Source organism: Vigna umbellata, chromosome 1 (genome assembly GCF_029865625.1).
Source record: "Vigna umbellata cultivar VRB3 chromosome 1, Vumbellata_1.0, whole genome shotgun sequence".
In the NCBI taxonomy this organism is placed as follows: Eukaryota; Viridiplantae; Streptophyta; class Magnoliopsida; order Fabales; family Fabaceae; genus Vigna; species Vigna umbellata.
The window spans coordinates 32,604,869-32,628,192 of NC_142165.1; the positions used below are offsets into that span (position 1 = coordinate 32,604,869).

Genomic DNA, 23,324 nt, shown 5'->3' on the forward strand with positions numbered 1-23,324 from the left:
CCTCTAGCTGCTCACCATCGACGACTCATCATAATGCGTCAACAAATCCTCTCATGCGCATTCCCTCTTCAGCGTTCTGTACTAGAATTTTCAAGACCAAACACATCAACACCAGCGTTTCTAGCAATTCGCGTTTGCGAACCTGTTCTTCCCTACTGTCGACAATGTTTGCAGCGGACCAGCGACAATGGACCCGCGCCTAGGGAAGTTATGGATTCTGTAATGGTGGGGTCTTTTTTTTTATTGTTAAGGCTTTTACATTCCATATAATAAATAAATGGTTGATTGATGCTCACTTTGTGTTAACGATTTGGGGATTTTTATTTTTTCATGAATTTAATAAGTTTTAAAGAAAATTGTTAGAATTGATGAGCTTTGTTTCTCAACACCAAGAGGAGGGTGAATTGGTGTTTTATAAAAAGTAGCACTTTTCAAATCTTTTTCCCAAATGGTATGGTTCTTGAAACCTTTCTTGTGCTGTAAGCAATGGTGTGCTATGAAAATAGTATGCGTGTAAAACAATTATAGAATGTATACACAAATGTAAAGAGATAGGGAGAAAAAAATCAAACTCAGTTTTAATACTAGTTCAGCCTCACTGCCTACATCTAGTCGCCCTCCCAATCAACCTTAGATCAGAGAGTAATTCACTATAATGATTAGAGTATTACAACCAAGGCTTTACAGAGCAAATCTCAAATGTAAAAACCTCACAAACTCTCAATTAAATATATAACAACAAAACCTACCAACACAGAACTACCCCGTTCTTGTCGTAGCAACCCCTTTGAGATATCCCCTCTCAAAGTCAAGAGTACATCACTCTTCTTCTTGGCGCCACACGTACAGGGAACAACAAATCAAAGATTGCAAGTCTTCTTCTCTTGATCAAATAGAATGCACCTCTAGTTGTGCAGAAACGATCAACCTTTTTAGTCTAGTCATGTTTGCTTCTCAAGAATGCTTCAAGATTTGTAAACCACTTCTTGTTCTTGATTCTTGGAGCCTTTGATCAATCTGTAAAACTTCTCAGATGAAAATCAATCAGATATGAAAGTGTAATTCTCAATTGTTCTTTTTGAAAATCAAACAATGCACCAATATATAATTTATATCAGTTCTGACGCAGATCAAATCCATTAACATATTAATGTAATCGGTTACATTAAACACATGTAATAAAATTACAACCAATTCAGCTTCTAATTGAATATACAATTAATACAATCAATTCTCTTTAAATGCTTGGTTAAACACATTTAGAAATATGATAGCAGTTATGACAAGCATAAGTAAGTTTTCAAATCATAACGAACTTAATTGAATACATAAACCATGTAATCGATTAAGCTTTAACACTTAGAAATATTTTGAAAACTTTTCTTTCTTAAAACACATCACAACACATTTGAAAAAGATATGTGCAAACACACGAGTTTTAATCGATTCATCAACTAATGTAATCGATTCAAAACTAGTTATTTTGCCACAATTTAAAACTCAAGTTGTTTGATGACCTTAATTGAGTATCACACCACTGTAATCGATTAAGTCATTCATATATGCTTTTGTGCACGTGATTTTTTATATCACCAAAACATATATTGTGCATACACAGATATGATCATTTCACAAACACAATAGTATGCAACAATCAACACAATATGTCAACAAATATCACAAACGCAATATGTGCATATTTCACAATAAGCATCAACACATTAACACAGTACATGTGTTTTTATTATCAATGCGTTGTCATCATCAAAAACAAACATGACAAGAATTGGGTTTACCTAATATTGTGCTCCCTCTATCAACAAAAATTATGAGTGCTGACATACCTACTTTGGGAATGAAACGAAAACAATCAGAAAAGAAAAAGGAAAAGCAAATTTGGAACTATCATTTTCTAACGTTAAGTGTCTCGGTTTTGAAGTCTGTAAGTTTAGTTTTATAATATACTTCCTGTTATTTGTTTGTATAAAAATATTTTGTGGTTGTTGATAGGGGGAGTTATGGAAAGCTGAACTCATATCTCACATATGAGTTTTTGTTGATGACAGCATAAATGTTTTATAGTTTCTTGCACATGGCAAAACTGTTGATTGTTTATATTTGTATATGTGCTTGAACTATCTATGACATGCATTCATTGTTTTCAAATGAATTTCTGTTGAAAACTCTTTGAGCATTATATATTTGTATAATTAATCGATTACACAATTTGCATAATCGGCTAGATTCATCAAATATCAGTACATGCTTAATTATGGCAAAACAACAAGTTTTAACCGATTACATTATAGGTATAATTGATTAAAAGTTGTGGTTATGCCTACACATGCTTATTAAGTGCATTGATGTGATTTGAATGAAAAAGATTTCAAAATTGTTTATGTATTATACTTAACCGATTAAGTTATTTCTTTAATCAATTAAAATGTGTATTGTTTGAAAACCTTTCTCAAGAATAGTCATAACTATCTCAACGGTCATATTTTGAAATGTTATGACTTGTATTAATTGATTAATCGATTATGTGTTTTCCTTAATCTGTTAAATGCTCTCAAATGTAAATGTGGCAAAGTGGAAGGATTCACTAGTGGAAAAATCGCTTTTTATGATAGGTAAAAATGATATATTATGATAGGTAACCTGACATCATAGTTTTGAACATCATAATAGGTATGCGCATTTTATAACGTAGCAAATAGTTACGTCATAATAGGTTCAACATATTATGACGTACTTTTTGTCACCTATCATAATAGGTCTAGTGTATTATAACAAATTTTCATTTATTAGTCATAAATATAGCGAATATATTATGATGTAACTGGATTTACCTATCATAATATATAGCGTTTTATGATGTAAATTTTTTCACCTATCATAATATGTCAAATATATTATGACAAGTAATTGTTCACCTATCATAATATATACTTTTCAAGCTTTTATTACATACATTTGTTCACCTATCATAAAAACTTGTTTTATTACATACATTTGACATATGTAATCAATTTACAATTAATTTCTTGTATTATCATCTCATCAATCAATTTATAATGAATATAACATGAAATGAACATATTCAATTAAACTAACATAATGAAATTCATTTTAAACATTAAATTGTCTAATAATATATAATACATAATTTGTACATCAAACCATATATTATATCCAAGGTTTAATAGGTTCGGAGGTCCCTATATTCATGGGTTCGTTTCAATTGGGTCCTCCAATTTTGAAAGTGATCAATTTGGTCCCTAATTTAACAAAATTGAGTCAATAATACCCTTTCCGTTAAATGTAATGGACGACATTAACTTTTTAAACATGTGGTATGTTGAAGCATCCTTCAAATAAAACTGTGCAACCTGCAAATAAAAGGATGTCTCAACATGCCACATGTTTAAAAAGTTAACGCCGTCCATTGCATTTAACGGAAAGGGTATTATTGACTCAATTTTGTTAAATTAGGGACCAAATTGATCACTTTCAAAATTGGAGGACCCAATTGAAACGAACCCACAAATATAGGGACCTCCGAACCTATTAAACCTATATCCAAATATAACATTAACCTATACTACATTATAGTCAAGTTTTTACAATTTACTAACACTTAAAATTGCTAGGATATTTATCCTATTTTATCATCATTATATTGTGTTAAGGGTTACCCTATTTATCATGATTATATTGTGTCTAGGATTACCCTATTTATCATGATTATATTGTGTCTAGGGTTACCCTATTTATCATGTACTTTTGTATCAATTTATTCTTATAAATAGAAGATTGTGAGATGGATCAATCAAGTCCTCTAAAATTATTTTACAGTTTAATCCTCAAGTTGGTATCAGAGCGGGTCGATCCCGCTCTGGTTTTTGTCTCGTAATATCTGTCCGACGCCACAGTCCGTCGCTGCCCGTCGCCGGCCACCGTCCGTCGTCACCGGCAACCGTCCGACCACCGTCATCCATCGCTGTCACAGTTTCGTTCGTCTAAACCCTTAGGGTTTTCTTGTTCCTCGCTGGTACTATTCGTCTTCTTCAGAAATGGCGTCTGGCAGTACTCTTTCTTTCTCCGGAAGTCCATCAATTACCTCCGAGAAGCTAAATGGAAAAAATTATCTATCATGGTCTGCTGCCGTTGAAATGTGGTTCCTTGGCCAAGGGCATTATGACCACCTTGAGCGAGATGGAAGCCATGTGCGTACTGAAAAAGTTGATCAATGGAAACAAGCAGATTTCCAGTTGTGTGCCCTGTTATGGCAATTAGTGGAACCCAAATTTCTTGTATCTTTGAGGGCTTTCAAAACTTGTCACTCCTTTTGGAAGAAAGCCCAAAGCATTTATGCCAACGATATTCAACGTCTCTATGACATTACGAACAAGCTTGCATATCTTAAAATGACAGACCATGATATGGTGTCCTTCATGGCTGAAGCTCAATCTACTATCGAAGAACTCAGGATGTTTTTGGAAGTGGACCCATTAGAGGATATAAAAAAGAAACTAGACAAATTTTACATGGTGTTGATCCTTCGTGCCCTACATCCTAATTTTGATCATCTTAGAGATCAACTTCTAACTAGTCATGAGGTCCCCTCTATGAAAACATTGACCACTCGCCTTCTGCGTGTCCCGGTACCTCAAACTCAAGAAGCACATGAACTGGTGGAACCATCTGTCATGGTTGCCACACGAGGAAGAGGAGGACGTGGCACTAGAAGAGGAGGACGAGGAGGTCGAGGACGTCCTCAATGCACATACTGTAAAAGGATGGGTCATACTCAAGAGAATTGCTACTCCTTACATGGTTTCTTTTCCAAAACCGCCAATATTTCAAAGACTGAAACTTCCACTTCGAAGATGGAAACTTCCACTTCTATGTTTTCTGAGGATGAATATCAAGAGTATTTAAGGTTAAAGTCTAACAACTTGGCACAACCATCTCAATCTCTCAGTACATCAACAGCCTGCGTTTCTCAATCTATGGAAGGTCAAAATTCATGGGTAATTGACTCAAGTGCTTCTGATCACATTTATGGTAATACCTCTTTGTTCTCGTCTATTTCTTTTCGAAAAAAACCTCATTTCATAACCCTTGCAAATGGATCTAAAAGTTCCTCCAAAGGAGTCGGCCATGTTTCTTTGTCTCCCTACCTCAATCTCAACTCAGTCATTTTTGTCCCTAATTGTCCTTTTAATTTAAATTCCCTAAGCCAGTTGACCAAAATGTTAAATTGTTCAATAACCTTTGATCATAAATCTTTTGTTATACAGGAGCGTGGTTCGGGGAGACAAATTGGAGAAGGATATGAAGCTAGCGGATTATACCATTTTGGATCTCGTCCAAGGGTGTCATGTGTTGCTGCTCCTAATCTTAAAGTGCTACATGATCGACTTGGCCATCCTCATTTGTCCAAATTAAAAAAGATGTGTCCTGAACTTAGTGGTCTCCAAACCTTAGAATGTGAGTCATGTCAATTAGGAAAACATGTTAGATCTTCCTTTCCTAAAAGGTCTTAATCAATATGTAATTCTAGTTTTTCCATCATCCATTCTGATATATGGGGACCTAGTCGTATCTCCTCATTTGGTTTTAGATATTTTATTACCTTTATTGATGAATATTAAAGATGTATTTGGGTTTATCTTATGAAAAATCGTTTTGAATTGTTAGCTATCTTTACATCTTTTTTGAATGAAATCAAGAATCAATTTGGTCAAGTAATCAAAATATTAAGAAGTGATAATGGAAAAGAGTATTTCTCATCCTCCTTTTCTGCCATTTGAGTTCCCATGGTATCTTACATCAGTCTACTTGTCCTCATACACCGCAGCAAAATGGTATAGTAGAACGCAAAAATAGACACTTGGTTGAAACTACTCGTACCCTTTTGCTTGGTGCCCATATTCCTGTCCATCACTAGGGGGATGTCATCTTAACTGCATGTTATCTTATTAATAGGATGTCCTTCTCTTCTCTTGATAATAAAGTCCCTTTCTCCATTTTGTTTCTAATGTTCCTTTCTTTCATACATCTCCCCAAGTGTTTGGCTGTGTATGTTTTGTTCATGACATGTCTCCAGGTCTAGACAAACTCTCCGCTCGTGCTCTCAAATGTGTCTTCTTAGGCTATTCTCGATTTCAAAAAGGATATCGGTGTTACTCTCCTGAAACTCAGAAGTATTACATGTCGGCCAATGTCACATTCTTTGAACAGACTCCTTACTTCTCTCCATTTGTTCAGGATGTTTCTATCCTCCAACAAGTCCTTCCTATTCCAATGGCTGAGTCAAATAGCTCCACTGTCTCTGTCATTCCAAGTCTTGATCACAATCCTTCTACACCCGTTTCTCCACATACTGAGATCATCCCACACAGGGGCCCAATGGATAGTCCACCTCCCCAAGACAATGGTGAATCTCCTACTTCAGGTTCTTCTCCCTCGTCACCTCCTCCCACGCCATTCAACATGGCCTATTGCCCTCAGAAAAGGTACTTGTTCCACTCGAAACCCTCTTGGTGAAAATGATTCAGCATGGTTGTCGATGGGTGTATGCAGTTAAAGTCGGCCCTGATGGTGAAATTGATTGGCTCAAAGCTCGGCTTGTTACAAAAGGTTACACTCAAGTTTATGATCTTGATTATTGTGACACTTTCTCTCCTGTAGCCAAGATGACTACTATTCGCCTCTTCTTTGCCATGGCAGCCATTCGTCATTGGCCACTTCATCAATTGGATATCAAGAATGTCTTCCTACATGGTGATCTTGAGGAAGAAGTCTATATGGAGCAACCTCTTGGGTTTGTTGCTCAGGGGAAGTCTGGTATGGTATGCAAATTGCATCGATCTCTATATGGCCTCACACAATCCCCACATGCTTGGTTTGGAAAGTTTAGCTCCATTGTTCAAAAATTTGGGCTAAAACACAGTGCAGCAGACCATTCAGTTTTTTACTGTCATTCTTCTCTCGGGAAATGTGTTTACTTAATAGTATATGTTGATGATATTGTCATTACACGAAATGATGTTGTTGGAATATCTCAACTAAAAGAGTACTTGTGTAGACATTTTCAAACCAAGGATTTTGGAAGTCTCAAATACTTCTTAGGCATTGAAGTAGCGCAATCAAGAGATGGAGTTGTAATCTCCCAGAGGAAGTATGCTCTTGATATATTACAAGAAACAAACATGATTGATTGTAGACCGGTAGACAGTCTCATGGACCCAAACTAGAAATTAAGGACAGAAGAAGGTGAATTATTTATCTCACTATTACAAGGCCAGATCTATCCTTTGCAGTTGGAGTGGTTAGTCAGTTCATGCAGGCTCCATGTGTTGACCATTGGAATGCTCTTATTCGCATTCTAAGGTATGTAAAGAAGGCTCTCGGGCAAGGATTTTTATATGAAGATAAAGGAAGCATTCAGGTCTCTAGGTATTGTGATGCAGATTGGCCAGGTTCACCTATTGATAGACGGTCTACTACAGGATATTGTGTTTTCCTGGAAGGAAACATTATTTCATGGAAAAGTAAAAAACAGAATGTCGTAGCTAGATCAACCGCGGAAGCCGAGTATAGGGCAATGACATCACTAACATATGAACTTATATGAGTGAAACAATTCCTTCAAGAGGTTAAATTTTGTGACATCCATACTATGAAGATGTATTGCGACAATCAAGCTGCTCTACACATTGCATCAAATCCAGTGTCTCACAAGAGGACTAAACATATAGAAATTGATTGTCATTTTGTTCGTGAAAAGTTGACTAAAAGAAATATGTACTGAGTTTATTGGGTCCAACAATCAACTCGCAGATGTATTGACCAAGTCATTAAGGGGTCCTCGGATTGAGTTTATTTGTTCCAAGCATCTTACATACAATTTGTATGCTCCAGCTTGAGGGGGAGTGTTAGGATATTTATCCTATTTTATCATCATTATATTGTGTTAAGGGTTACCCTATTTATCATGATTATATTGTGTTTAGGATTATCCTATTTATCATGATTATATTGTGTCTAGGGTTACCCTATTTATCATGTACTTTTGTATCAATTTATTCTTATAAAAAGAAGATTGTGAGAGGATCAATCAAGTTCTCTAGAATTATTTTACAGTTTAATTCTCAAGTAAAATAAAAGAAGCCCACTTAGCCTGTAGGTTGACCCATATAGTTCCTCCAGTTCCAGTATCATTTGTCCATGTAGTTTCTTCAAATCCTGAAACAAAATATTAGCATTTTAACAATTTGTTAAATTATATGAAACATCTATTTCTCGAATGATATACAAAGTAAAAACAAAAAAGGATATTGCTCAGGGTTTCAAAACACAAAGAGCTAGGGAAAGTATTAAAGGTTTTATGACTTGAAAATCTATCTGGAATGCAATTACAAGACATTACCCGCTGCCTACGGCTTTCTGGCTCTTTCTCTTGGTGTAATATAGTGTATTCTTCAAGCATAGAAAGTAGACGGATTTGGAAACCACAAACAGAAGGACAATTTGAAGAAGATTTGCTTGAACAACCAACTAAAAAGAAACTAGTATTTAATTCACTCCTCACCGCCCACAATGCTTCTAAATAACAGAGCACTTACACAATCATATGTTAATTCAATGCCTTTTTCCTTCTCTCATGCAATAGTTCTGGAAGTCAGACCATCACCCATTGCTACACGCAAAAAAGAGAGGCCATTTTGAAATTATACAAACACAGATGCAGGAAAAGAAGTTTCATCCAACAAACAGAATCAAATGGCAGAGAAATGAAGTTGGAAGACAAATATAGTTTAGCTTGAAGAAAACAATATCAAACCAAAAAACTAACTAAACTAGAGCTCATTACTCCATAATTGCTTATGGAACTCACAAGCAATAACTTCACATCCAAATTTTGGCACCTTTGATGACGCTCCATGAAAACTTTGGTCTCACCACAACACTACAATTTAATTAATTTAATACGTAATCCATTATAATAGGTTTAATGTCTCCGTAGGTCCCTATTTTGGTCATGAATTTCAAATAGGTCCTCTTCATTTTTGGCGTATCAATTGAGTCCTTGTTTTTGTAAAATTGAATCAAATACAGGCCTGCCGTTAAATTGGACAAACGGCCGTTACAGTATTGGTTACGTGGCATTTAAAACGATTTTTGTATTAAATAATTGGTGTGCACAGTTGTATATTCAGTTTTGGGTAAGGGCAAAGTAGGAAATTTGAACATCAAATTGAATCCCAACTACACCTCAATCTTCATCCATTTCCTCTTCGACATCTAACGCCCACGGCCTCCAACACCCATCATCTTCATTCGCTCATTTTTTTTTTCCAAGCCTCTGCCCACTATAACCATAAAAAACCCTCAACCTTTGACTACTCTCCACCCCTCGTAATTCCTCACCAAACCAGACTCAACCTCCAGAATCACTGCCCATTCAAATTTATCTGCATCAACATCAGCTTTATCCTCCCGCCATCGACTGCCTTCATTCCAGGGGAATCAGCAGCCACTTCTTCATCAACAGAAAAACCCGACTCTAAAGGGCAAGCATGGTGTAGCCGTCACCTGCAAAGGAGGGAGGCTTCGATGGGGGCGGCGGCCGTGAGCATAAACTGGCGGAAGCAAACCCCTCCCTGGGTTACCATTTTCGAAGCAAGAAGAGGGAGAAAGGGTAGTGACGCCGTGGCCGGTGGTGGCTCCGACGGAGGAGGCGGCGACCGGTCTGGCAGGGGAGATTTGATTGTGTTTGTGGGAGATGGAAGAATGAAGAGAAGGCTGGCAGAACCCCTAATCTTTCTGCTAAAAAACATGGTGAAATGAAAGTGTAGTTGGGATTCAATTTGATGTTCAAATTTCCTACTTTGCCCTTACCCAAAACTGAATATACAGCTGTGCACACCAATTATTTAATACAAAAATCGTTTTAAATGCCACGTAACCAATACTGTAACGGCCGTTTGTCCAATTTAACGGCAGTCCTGTATTTGATTCAATTTTACAAAAACAAGGACTCAATTGATACGCCGAAAATGAAGAGGACCTATTTGAAATTGATGACCAAAATAGGGACCTACGGAGACATTAAACCATTATAATATTATGCTAGTTTTTGATTCAGTTTGATGTTGCATAAATTAAGTCATGACGTAAATAAGAAAATCTTGACAAATATGGTAATTATTGTGTACCTGGAATTTTGTTGACCAAGGCACGAGCTTTCTCAGCTCGCTTGAGAGTAAGATGAGCACCTCTCCCAGCATTGTATCGATTATCATCCTGGAGGATAAACAAAACAAAATACATAGTTAAATTCTCAAATATAGCTATGGTTAAAAAGTGGTCAAAATTGGCAATGTTGGAGCAGGTTATAAATTACTAACCCTGTTGTACTCCTCAAGCCAAGACTCTTCATCGCATGCTGCCAACCATGTCTCAACCCTTTCAAGTATCTCTTTTCTGCTAAAAGCTTCTTCTTTGACTTGGCAACCTGAAGTTCAATTTGTTCAAGCACACAAGCAGGGTCCAACATTGTAGTAGCAAGATCTTGGAGCTACGAAACCCTGAGTTATTACAAATATAACCAGAGGGGAAAATAACAAAATTCACAAAATACTAAATACAAATGGAAACTGTTTAGTTCTTGCACAACATTATATAATAAAGGAATGTTAAGTACGTTCAGTTTTCCACAATGATTAGATAAATAACAATAAAGTATAAATAAGCATTCAGAAGAAAAGATAATACATATAAAGTATAAGCATCCCATCAAGAAAGTTTCATAAGATAGAGACGGAGGTGCATTACCAAGAGATTGTTGAGATATAATTGCTGCATATGCTTGTTTTTTGGTACGCTGCTCCTGAATACTTGCCTCGAGTTCTTCAACTCTAGCCTTTGTAGAAGCAATAACATCCACCAAAGCCATTCGCTTGGCCTCTTTGCGAGTCTTGACTGCACGTAAAAATAGAGGCAATTATTTGAAGGTCGAAAGGAATTCAACTGAAAATTGAAACGGAAATGCGAAATTAAAATTGAATACAAAAAGTTGGAGTCACCAACAAGTGCTTTGACCAAATCATCCTCAGTGTCTCTCAGTTTAGCTTTTGCCTCGTCTAGTTGAACTGGGAAGAAAGAAGAGAGAGTGTGTGAGAACAGAAACCCTAAGACGAAGGTAGTGAAGTAAAGAAGGTTTGGAGTGGAAACCCTAATGTGTGAGAAGAAAGCGTGTGAGATAATTGAATGGAAGTGAAGGACCTTGACAGCGAGCGGTTTCTTGCACTGTATGTAGGAGAGGGCGGAGGGATTCGGAAAAAGAAGTGTGCTTGGAGATGCATAGGTGTGTGCGAAGTGTGCTTCGAGACGCTTCACGCGAGAATAAAGTTTCGAAATGAGAATGAACTTTCGAAATAGAGAGTTTGCACCTTTCCTTTCAATATCTATATGTTAAAAAACCTTTTAGTCTCCCAAAATAAATCTGGTCCACTAACGTAGTACAGGATGACCAGAATATCAATCCTAGGACTCATCATGTTAAATTTTAGAATGTATAGTTAGTTCTTGTACTTTATTTACTAACTATTGACTAATGCAAGGTGGGACACTTAAAATGAAAACAAAGAAGTTAAAACAAAGAAAAGAAAGACTAAACTATAACCTGTTTAAAATAAAGAAGGAAGTGTAAAATGAAATAAAAGAGAAGAAAATAAAAGTCTAAACTACCTAAAACAGAAATAAAACCTAATTACTATAACTACCTAAAACTGATATGGAAACATGCATGATACAATCTAAACAGAACTCAAGTGCTAAATGAATCAATCAAAATAAGGAAAAAAAATCTTTGAAACAAAATTACAGAACAGAAACAAAACATAAGTCTGACAGAATGCATTTACAATCAAGAGATATTCCTAAACTAAGCATCAAATCTAAATCAAAATAAAAAACCTAAAGTGAACATCTAATCATACTCTAAACAGAATTAATCAAAACAATCATGCCAGTATTATCAACTAAACTGAAATTAACAACTAAATTCTATATGCAGATGTAAACAATACCAAATCAATCTATCATATATGCAAATCAGCTACCAGAGATACAATCAACATAAATGTGAAAAATCCAAGAATCACCAAAGAGAATTGATTAAAATAAAAAACTAGAATCAAATTCATAAAGAATCAATGCACTGAGTGGTTGATCATATACCAAGAAGACATCCTGTGAAAATAAGCCCATTAGAGGGTCTTAAAGTTCATTTTCAGAACTTAAAAGTCAATGATCAACACTCAATTCATCAAAACCACAATGAATCTAAATCTAATTCATGCTTCTAATCAATATCAGAGATGGAATCTATGCTTAATGCAATTAAAATCTACGTCTACTCTAAAACACATAAAATCCTGATTAAAATGAAATGACAGAAGCAAGTATATGATTCACAATATGTTTTTCATTCATTGGACTCATCTCCAACTCGAGAAGACATCTCGATAATGCATGCTCACTATAAAGTCATGTAATTCCCAAAGGAATTTCAATTATGTGGAGTTATAGAGTCCAAATCAAATTTTCAAAGTAAAACAATTTCAGAAATCAAAAGCAGAGAGCAATCTCAACAGAAGAATTGATTTCATAGGAGAATGCACATTGGAGTGAATAAAGAATGCTTAGAGTTCTCAGGAAGACATCCTTTTAATTTGAATCCCACTACAAGTTATTATAGGTCATATTTCAGAACCTAATTTGACTCTTTCCACACAGTTATCCAACCAACGTTCATTTGCTTATTCATCAATCTAAAATTGAAAACCAAATGCAATGAAGCATAGAACAAAATTGAATTCAAAATTGAACTGAAATCATAAACCAGAACTAGAATAAAAAGCATTGAAATTGAAATTTTATTGAAAGTAAAATGAAAGATACAAAAATTTGTACCAGAAACTGCCAAAAGAGAACCGCAGATTGTCACTGATCCTTGATCCTCTTCAACAAAATCTAGACTTAGAGAATTCTAATTTATGAAAGCGGTAAACCTAGGCTACTCTCTATTCTACTCTGTTTCTATGTACAACTGTAAAAGAGTCTCTATCGCAATCTCAAAGTCTCTCTCGCGGAGCCTCTCACCCTTCGCGTTTCTTTTTACACTATCGATGTACATGCCCTTTTATAGGGTCGAAGAAGGAAGAAAAAAATGAAAGAGGGAAAAGGGGAAAGGGAAGATAAGTCGAGAACCTTCGACGCTTTAAGCTTCTCCCCATCAAACGACCAAGCTTCTTTTTGCTTCCTTGCTTTCCTCTGACTGTTCGATCCTCTCCATGTGGCAGCTCCGGTCAGCTCTACCTCTCCGGGAAGCATCACACCAGTGGAGTTCTGCTTCTCGCTTTGCTTTCTCTCGTGCAAGCCCTAGCTTTTGGTGCTCTTCTCTCTTCCAAAATGAATGTTTGTGCAAGAGTGTATGTATCAAATGAGTTGCTCGAGCAAGGACCCCAAATCAACAGTTGCACATCACCAAACGCATCAGAAACCACACCGTTCCACTAAAGGAGAATCAGCCTAACCATAGGCAACGACCCATTCTATGGGTGTTGCTCCCGCCACCACCACACCATGTTTCCTCCACCTCCCCAAATTCTTTTAATTCCAATTATATCCTTAGGTTAAAACTTTTTTACTTTTACCATTGTGGATTTTTTTAATTAATTTTAAAACCTTATTTCTACTCATTTTTGCTACGCAACTACACCCCCACCCATCTCTTACGGATTCCTCTCTTCCCCATTTTTGTTTCACTTCCTCTCATTTATTTTTCCTTTCATTTCTTTTTCCTTCATTTGTCTCTTCCCCATTTTCCTTTTGGGTTTTATTACTTCCATTGTTGTTGATCTCTAGTGTGGAGGACCATCGAGGAGCGTGGATCCATATTTCGTTCGGTTTGTTTTCGTCTCCATCCAGGTTGGTTTTTTTCAACATTCTTTTTTAGCCTTGTTTGGTAGTTTAATTTATGGTGTATTATTATTTTTTGATATGTGCTGTTTTGTTGCTGCTTGTGCACTGTCTTTCTCCTAGTTGTATTGTTGGTCGCCTGAACAGAGCCCCCCACGAAGGCCAAAACGGATGTGGGATATCCGTTTGGCCTTCAACGGATGTCCGACATTCGTCTTTTGTGAAAGGAAATTAGCACCTGCATCTGCAATAGGTGCACCAGCCACACCTCCATCTGTTGCACCTTTGCCAGATTTACTTTGCGATTTGATGGGCATGGATAATTCCTTGCTATTATGATTACACTGAGGATGTAGAAAATGTTGGATTTCCATGTGATTGATTTTGTTTTTGGACATGTGCAGTTGTACACTGGAGATTTCCAAAAGCGCATTGGCATAACATCTGGTATTTGCATTTTGATCCAAAACAAAGCTGAAAAGAAAGGGGACAAATACGAAGCAATCTTTAGCTTCTACTTTGGAGACTATGGTCACATAGCAGTGCAAGGACCATACCTTACTTGTGAGGACTCATATTTGGCTGTGACTGGTGGATCTGGAATTTTTGAGGGAGTTAAGGGTCAAGTGAAGCTGCATCAAATTGTGTATCTTTCAAGATTTTATACACATTTTACCTAAAGGGTATTAAGGATTTGTCTCAAGAGCTTCTCATGAAGACGGTTGAACCCATTCCATCTGTTGACGCTTCTCCTGCTACTAAAGCCCTTGAACCCAATGCCACCATTTCTGGTTTCACAGATTAAAGTTCATCTTTTTATTACTTTTTTTATTTTTATTTTTTGGCTTTTTGTAGTTTGATATAAGTTTCTGAATAACAAGTGTGGTGTTTGATGCTTTTCTTTATGTAGTAGTGGAGTTTCTATATGATGAAAAACTTGACATTGTTCCATGGTGTTGTTTAAACAAATATCATGTGTAACAAAAACAAGTGTGTTTCCCACCATTGGTGTTGGACATTTTATATGTTTTAGTTATTGTTTCTTATGCCTTGTTAAAGCAGCACATGGTTTTTTTTATATTGTGGGTTTTTTATATTTGATTTAAAATATAAAAATAAAATGATCATAAAATAATAAGTTTAGGAATAAAATCATCATAAAAAAATAAATTTTTGTATTTCTTTTAAAAATAAAAGAAAAAAGTGAAAAGGATAGTATCACAGTAAAAATTTATGTGTGGGGAAAGGAAGAGAAATGAGAGAAAGTGAAACGGAAATGGAGAAAAGAGGAATCCGTGAAAGATAGGTGGGGGTGCAGCTGCGTAACAAATATGAGTAGAAATAAGATTTTCAAATTAATTGAAAAATCCTAAATGGTATAAGTAAAAAAGTTTTAACTTAAGGATAGAATTGAAATTAAAAGAATTTAGGGAGGTGAAGGAAGCATGGTGTGATGGTGGAGGGAGCAACACCCCATTCTATTCTCAACAGCAGTAGCGTTGGCCTATTTTACTTCCAACCAGCAGCAGCCCAACAAAATATGCAATTGCCCAACATTTCAATTAATTTTAATCAGTAGTAGTGTTTCAGGACGTGGCAGCAGCAATCCAAATCAATCAAGTGCAGCGGCCCAACTCTTCTAAATTGATTCGGCCTTTCAGCCCAATTGTACTCAACAACACCAAATCTTAAAAAATTGAATTAAAGGGTTAAAATGCAAATAAGAAAAGGAAGAAAAAAAATGAAATTAAAACCTAATTAGAACAAACAATTTTATTGAAAGAATTTCTAAAAATACTAATTCCCTAATTATTAACAAAAGCTAAAAATTACACCTAAAAACATCTTTTTAACTAAAATTCTATAAAAGTAATGAATTAATAGAAAAACCTAAACTATCCTAATTCTAAACAATAAGAAACTAAAAGAAGCTAAGAAAGACTTCTAAGCACAGAAAAATATGCAACTTTGGAGAGTTATCACTATCATAATATGTTTTCACCATAATTTCCATTTTGCCACTGCTTCAACTTATTATAATAGGTGACATTTTACCTATCATAGTACATGCAACTTTTATTACAAAAATGTCACATCTACATCTATTATGATAGGTTTCTTAAAATACATCATAATATATCTTATTTTTATTACAAAATTGCCATCGGTCAATGTATTATAACAGGTGGATTTCACCTATCATAATATCCCGTCATGGAATCCTCTTTTTCCACTAGTGATTTGCTTAACCGATTACATTATTTAGCTAATCGATTAAAATGCGTCTATAGTGATATATGTATAAATAGATGCATTGCTTTCTGTTCTCAACAACTTTAATGATTCATAACTTTCATATCTGACGTTGTTTGTTGAGTTTTATTACAGGAGCGCCATACTCTCTTTAATAATAAGAATTCATACATTAGGACAATTTCATCAAGACTCTTTGAAGAATGAAGAGATTAGATTGGCTGATCATTTTCTGCACAATAAGGTGTATTGTACCAGATCAGTTTCCATTTTACAGTCAAGTGATTGTGATTTCTGTTGTTGTTGGCCAAGAAGAAGGACTTAGAGGAGTTCTTGTGACTTAGAGTGGGGTATCTCTAAAGGTTGACAGAAAGAGGATTGTTTTTTCTGGGTGTATTTGTTATATGTGATTTGGAGTTGTAAGGAGAGTACATTGAGAAGGTTGTCTATGTATCTTGCTTGTAAGAACTCAATCATTATAGTGGATTTCCTTTCAGTCTAAGGTTGATTGAAAGAAGACTGGAGGTAGACTTGGCCGAACTAGTATATATCATTGTGTGGATTTCTCTTTCCTTACTCTTGCATTGTTATTAATTCTTTATTGATTGCATTCCAAGAAAGATCAAAAGATTTTTGAAAAGATTTTTAAAGAACATATTTTTTATGTGTTGAGATTGTTGATAAGGGGAGCACTGGTTTAGCTAAACCTACAGTCTTAGAGCTTCTGGTTTTTTATGATGACAACACATAATTAACAACACATGTGATGTTTACGTGTTACATGTTCATAGCTTTCATGTTTATGTTGATTCTGTCATTGCTGCAATTCACTGTGCTTTACATGAGATCTTATCTGTGAATGCATAACATATGTTTTAGAAAAGGAAAACCACATGCATTTTTGTTGAACTTATAATATGTGGCAAAACAATAGTTTTAAGTCGACTTCATTATGAAGTAAGTCGATTAAAACTCGTGGCTTTGCACAAACTTTTTCAAAGTGTGTTGTGAGAATTTTTGAAGAGAAAGTTTTTCAAAACTTTGTTTAGTTGTGTTGTATAGTCGATTACATGCAACCTGCATTCGACTAAGTCGGTTACAGTTTTGAAATTTTGTTAATGCTTGAATTAAATGTTACAACGGCTATATTTTTAAATATGTTGACAAAGCATTTATTGTGATTCGACTGCATTAATTGTACATTCAATTAATTGCATTTATTGCTACTAACTGCGTTAACTGAATTGTGGTATTCGACTGCATTAGTAGCTAAGTCGACTAAAATGCGTCTGAATTGTGAAAATCTATAAATAAACGTGAATTTGATTTCTACAGGGACTTTTGTGATTCTAACGATTTGATTGATTTGTTTGAGATTATTGATCTCTTGCAGAACATGTAAAAGCTCCAAGAATTCATCAAGAAGACCGTGGTGTTTATCTTTGGTGATTGCTTGACGAGCAAGAATCTATGTGCTCTTACTGTCTGATCAACCTGCACTTGAGATGTCTATTTCATGATCAGTTTCTATCAATCTTGTGAAGATTGAAGTTGCCCTGTTGTGATTATAGTAAGAAGAGTGTGCTACGTTCTTGACTTTGAGGGGTTTCTCAAAGGTCTGAAGACGGTAGAAGAGGGGACATCTTGCTGTTGGTCTTTGTGTGTTGTATGCCTATATTCTGATTAGAGGGTTAGAGAGGTGTTTTATATTTTTGACCCGGAGGTTGCTATAAAAGCCTTGTTGTAAAAACCTTAATCATTATAGTGCATTTGCTTCCTATGGTGGAAGGACACTAGATGTAGGCTTGGCCGAACCAGCATAAAAACCCAGTGTTTGATTTTTCTATCCCTACTCTGTTACATTCAGTCAACTTTATTTTTCACGCATTCGACTATATTCTGCTGCACTATAAAGTCTTTTTCCTTGAGTTTCAAGAAAGCTTTTAAAGGCATCTACTTTGTGAAAAAGATTTAAAGAAAACATTGTGTTTGTATTTAACCAATTCCCCCCCTCTTGGTGTTGAAACTAAGCCATTCTATTTTCAACAATTGGCACCAGAGCTGGTTTTCATAAGATATTTGTAAAACAAGTCGATTACTTTTTTCTTTAAGTCGACTATTCCTGGAAAATGGCTTTTAGTTCTCAAACCTTTGGTGAAGGTGCATCAACAAATAGACCACCACTATTTGCTAATGAAAACTATGCTTTTTAGAAAATCCGGATGCATATCTTTCTTGAATCCGTGGATAAAGGTGTTGGGGATGCAACATTGAACGGTCCATTTGAGCCAACTCATGTTAATGGAAAAACTGTTTTGAAAATTTTTTCTGAGGGGACTCAGGATGAAAACCGTAGAGCACAATATGATGTCAAAGCATGTAATGTAGTTGCTTCTACACTAACTATGGATGAATTTTTCAGGATTTCACAGCGCAAGACAGCAAAGGAAATGTGGGACGTATTGGAGGTCACACACGAAGGCACATAACAACTAAAGAGAGCTAGAAAGAACTCATTGATACAGGAGTATGAACTGTTCAGGATGAAGGCTGGAAAGACTATATATGAAGTACAGAAAAGATTTACTCACATAGTCAACCACTTGATGGCTCTAGGAAAAGTGTTTGATAAAGAAGAGATCAATATTAAGATATTGAAAAGTCTGAATAGAAGCTGGCAACCCAAGGTTACTGCAATTTCTGAATCAAGAGACTTGACCAGCATGAACATGGCCACATTGTTTGGAAAACTCAAAGAACATGAGTTGGAGCTTGGAAGGCTAAAGGAGGAAGAAGAAATTGAAAAACAGAAATCGATTGGTCTAAAAGTCACAAGCAAGAAAGCTACAAAGATTCATGAACATGAAACTGAATCAGATGCAGATATACCAGAAAAAGAAATGATGAATATGATGGTAAGAAAATTTAGCAGATTCATGAAAAATAAAAATTTTGCAACTAACAATGCATGTTTCTCAAGAGGAGGAAAGAAGAGTTCAAGAAGCAATGTTGTTCAATGCTATGAATATGGAAAGGATGGTCATATCAAGCCTGACTATCCAGACTTGAAAAACAAACAAAAAGAATTCTCCAAGTATCCTAAGGATAAGAATAGGAAGCAGAGGAAAACTTATATTGTTCGGGAAAATAGTGACTCAGACTCTTCAAGTGATGAAGACTGTGATCGCGAAGAAGAGTCAAATCTATGTTTCATGGCAGGCTCTGCACAATCAGACGATGATAGTGATCGTGAATTCAAAAATGAACCAATAGAAGTCAAGTACTACATGCTACTAGATGCATTTTAGGAAATTCATGCAGAGGCCATGCGACTTTAGTACAAAGTGAATCGATTATCATTTGAGAGAAGAGATTATGAATATATAATTGATAATCTTGTGAAAGATAGTGAAAAGCTTGAAAAAGATCTTGAAGAAGCTCTGAAATTTGCAAAGACAATAAAGACTGAAGTACAAGTTGTTGAGAAAGAGTGTCATAATCTGCCTAAACAGTTATGTGATTTCTTGATTAATTAGGAGTTGAAAACAAACTCTTTTGGGTGTAGAATGCAAATACAAAAAAGTAAATATGCATGCAATTTGATCAATTGGACAAAAGTGCAAAGATGAACAGTTTTGATATTAGGAGATGATTATGTTATTGGGGTTAGATTTCACCTAGTTTACTCTCATGTATATACGAATTCTACTTCTTAATTAATGTCAATGTCACTCTCTAAAACACTTAAAACCTAATTTCTCGGCAAAGAAAGTCTATCCTTAACTAGTATTCGTAATAGTTAATTATGAAGAATAGAAGCTTAAGACAACCAGAACCCATACCCCCATTCCTAAGAAATACTGCTCTGGGAATAATTCTCCGAATCATGAATTTTATGATACCTTTCGGTACTCATGCAAATCAAACATCATGCTAAAGAATGAGTTAAACGAAGCAAGCATTACGCAAAGAAGAATTACTCTAACAATTAATGAAAGAAGCATATATAATCAAGAATCAATTCAATACATGAGAGTTTACAAAGGTTACATCATCCCCAACAACAAATAGAGTTTAGTTCACCATTGACATGGTGAAACTAGTTGAACAATGGAAAAAGAATGAAAGATAGAACCCTAGAAATTGAAGATAGGAGCTTCCGCATCCAAATCCGCCTTCAAGGGAGCAAGGAGTGTGTTTCTGAGCCTATTTCGTCCAAAGATGTGAACCCTAGGACGTCCAAGTCCTTAAATAGAACATAAAAATAATAGAAAACGGGTCCAAGCCCACAAGACTGGTGCTCAGCGCCCCACTTATGGTGTTCAGCGGTGTGCGGGTCAAAAGTTACGCTCAGTGTCAGCTCAGAAGGCAAGCAAGCGTGGTGCGACTCAACGAAGTGGCACTCAACGGTGTTCGACAGTGAACTTTGGCGCTGAGGGCTCCAGAAAAGGGCAGTGAAGCGTGAGACAGTGTACTTTGGCGCTGAGGGCCCCTAAAGTGGCGCTCAGCGCTGCTGCGATTTCCTTTCTTGATGCTTTTCCATCTTTTTCTGAGTTCCAACTCCTTACTACTTTCAAATCTTCTTCCAAATCATATCAATTCCTGTTGAAAACACTGAAATCTAGCACAAAGCCATTAAATTCAGCTTCAACTCTCTTATTCATCAAAACCATGATTCCAAGCTAGTTTCTAAGTCAAAAAGGGTGTTTTTAGTATCAAAATTAAGTATCAAATAACGGTAAATTCAGCCGTTATCACAACTCCAAACTTAGAACTTTGCTTGTCCTCAAGCAAACAAAATGTAACTTAGCTTTCAACCAATCCATACAATGGTTTCAACATATTTCAAAACCTTTTCTTTCAAGACAAGTAATTGTTCAAATCAGCTTATCATAAAGAATATCAGTCAAGATTCAATGAAGCTCATTGTGGTGCTGACATACTCACAGAATGTTCAACAGATGTTATGCTCATGAATGATCAACCAAGCAAAGATGTAATCATGCATATATGGAACTATTTCTCACCAAGAAAAATTGTTTCTCTCAAACACACAAGTGTATATAGAGGTAACTCATTCACTCTACTATCACAATGTCACATGAATCAACTTTGCCTTCCATTTAACCACAATCAAGCACACTCACAAGCAAGTATCATCACAAGGGCTTTTCTATGGCTTATAATGTGGCTGGGCTAAGAAGAAAATTGGTTTTTCCGGATCACAAAATCCTTCAGTTAAGATAGTCATTCATAAATTCATTATTCAAAACACAATCTCACGAAACCATTCTTACTTTTTCCCAACTTTCTCTTGCATTGAGCCTTTTTTTCTTCTTTATTTTCTTTTCTTTTTATTTTGCTTTTCATTTGCTCAACACTTAGCTCAATGCTTATTTATTTTCCCTTTTCAAATTTTCCAACAACCCCAAACTTGAACCTTTATCAATACCACAAATATTCTCAACTTAACTCAAGGTAAATATTTTCAAAAAAGGTTTTCAAATCCTATATAACGCTAAAGGTTCAAAGGATAGAACACATTGTGATCTCTTTTATTGGGCTAAAATCATGGCTAAAAGGGATAACAACAGATGGCCTTGATCATATGATACATGCAAGCAAGTGATTAAATCAAAGAAACGTGGGCAAAATCATTCATGCTTTCAAAGTAATAGCAATCATTCACACAAACTCTGGAGTTCAAACCTCACACAGGCTAATTCAAGTTCCACATTTAGATAAACATCCTGCTTAGTAACACAATCACACATCATGCATCTGTTTCACAATATTATGAGCAACCACCTGTATCTCAGCATCATACATAATCTCAACATCAATCAATATAATCAACATCATGAAGCAACACTCATCACAAACATCATCCTCAAACCATTGCATCACAGATAAAGTCTAAGCCGAGTACATCACACAACAGAAGCAAATAATATAATTCAAAACAACATCCTATTCTAGAGACAAAAGTAGAATCCATCAATAGATGCTATATAAAATCATCACTCATAATCTCTCACCCCATTGCCCTTGCATTTGTATAAAATTCTTTAACTAGAACAATGATGGCAGGAGTTGGGGAAGATGCCACATTCTTCCAGTTCCTTCTATCAGCTCTCTTCCAAATTGTGGAGTCAAAGATGGTATGATTGCCACCTTATCCTCCACTAGCAGTCTTCTCCCATCCACTATTGGGAAATATTTTTCATGCGCAGTAGTGAGGAATTTATTGGAGTAAATGGGTTCTTTCTCCTTTCTCTTGTGCCCCATGGTTTTCACCTTTTTCCCTGATGAAGAAGCCATTCCTTCACCAAACAGATTCATAAACAAAAATCATTAAGCATCAGTACTTGAAATTAAAATAACTTAGAACACTGCTTCTTAATCAGCGCTGAGGGCAACCGTGGGCCCTTAGCGTCACCTGCACTAAATCAAACAACCATGATCACGCAATCCGCTAGAAATCACAAAAATTCAAACCTGTAGAGTCGCATTGAGCGCCTCTTAGAAGGGCCCTCAGCGCCAACCAGTCCAACCCTAAAAACGTCCTTTGTTAGCCTTAAACACTATCCAATTAATTCCTACTCAGTCCCAACCATCAATATTAAAATTCAATCGGTTCAAACAGCAGCAAATTCAACAAAACATGCATAGGCATCAATATTCATCAAGAATCAACTTTCGAATGCTTTAAATCACAAAATGCATGAACTTACTTGGTTGGGACTGCAAAATCAATGAAGAATGCTTAGAGAAATTGTAGAGATGAAAACCCTAACAGTACCACAAGCAAAAACCCCAAACTTTGATGGAAAAATGATGAAAAGTGAGTGGGAAAGAGGGTTTTTGGTGGAAAAATGAAAGGGGAAGTGAAGAAAGTGCTTAGGGAAAGTGTTTGGAGTGTTTAAAAAGGGTGAAATTTGAGAAAGGGGGCTTGGGCAAACCCTAGGTTGTAAAAAGAGTGAAGTGGGTGATGAGTCAATACTTTCTTCACTTCACTTAATTTTTGTGTTAGATTTAATCGGGGAGTTGTGCTTAAATGTTCGATATTTTCCATT

The 23,324-nt window shown here is 35.8% G+C and overlaps 1 protein-coding gene and 1 pseudogene across 1 annotated transcript; one reads left to right on the forward strand and one right to left on the reverse strand.

Annotated features, from left to right (window-relative positions):
• Window positions 1-544: 544 nt before the first annotated feature.
• LOC148205185 (65-kDa microtubule-associated protein 4-like) lies at window positions 545-11,445 on the reverse strand. The gene is made up of 7 exons (XM_088102893.1): window positions 11,296-11,445; window positions 11,097-11,162; window positions 10,846-10,992; window positions 10,419-10,525; window positions 10,227-10,314; window positions 8,184-8,253; window positions 545-1,847 (listed from the first exon to the last, which is right to left on the reverse strand). Exons 3-7 carry the CDS (start codon window positions 10,964-10,966, stop codon window positions 1,817-1,819), a joined length of 417 nt encoding a protein of 138 aa, XP_087959019.1. The 5' UTR covers window positions 10,967-10,992; window positions 11,097-11,162; window positions 11,296-11,445; the 3' UTR covers window positions 545-1,816.
• Window positions 11,446-14,354: 2,909 nt separating this feature from the next.
• Window positions 14,355-14,800, forward strand: LOC124848879 (allene oxide cyclase, chloroplastic pseudogene; annotated as a pseudogene).
• The last annotated feature ends 8,524 nt before the right edge of the window (window positions 14,801-23,324 follow it).

Coding starts and splice junctions, on each gene's coding strand:
- LOC148205185 (XM_088102893.1), bottom strand. CDS start 10,966: ATGGCTTTGGTGGATGTTATTGCTTCTACAAAGGCTAGAGTTGAAGAA. Junction 10,526..10,845: donor TATATCTCAACAATCTCTTG/GTAATGCACCTC, acceptor ATTGAACTTCAG/GTTGCCAAGTCAAAGAAGAA. Junction 10,315..10,418: donor GGCTTGAGGAGTACAACAGG/GTTAGTAATTTA, acceptor TTTATCCTCCAG/GATGATAATCGATACAATGC.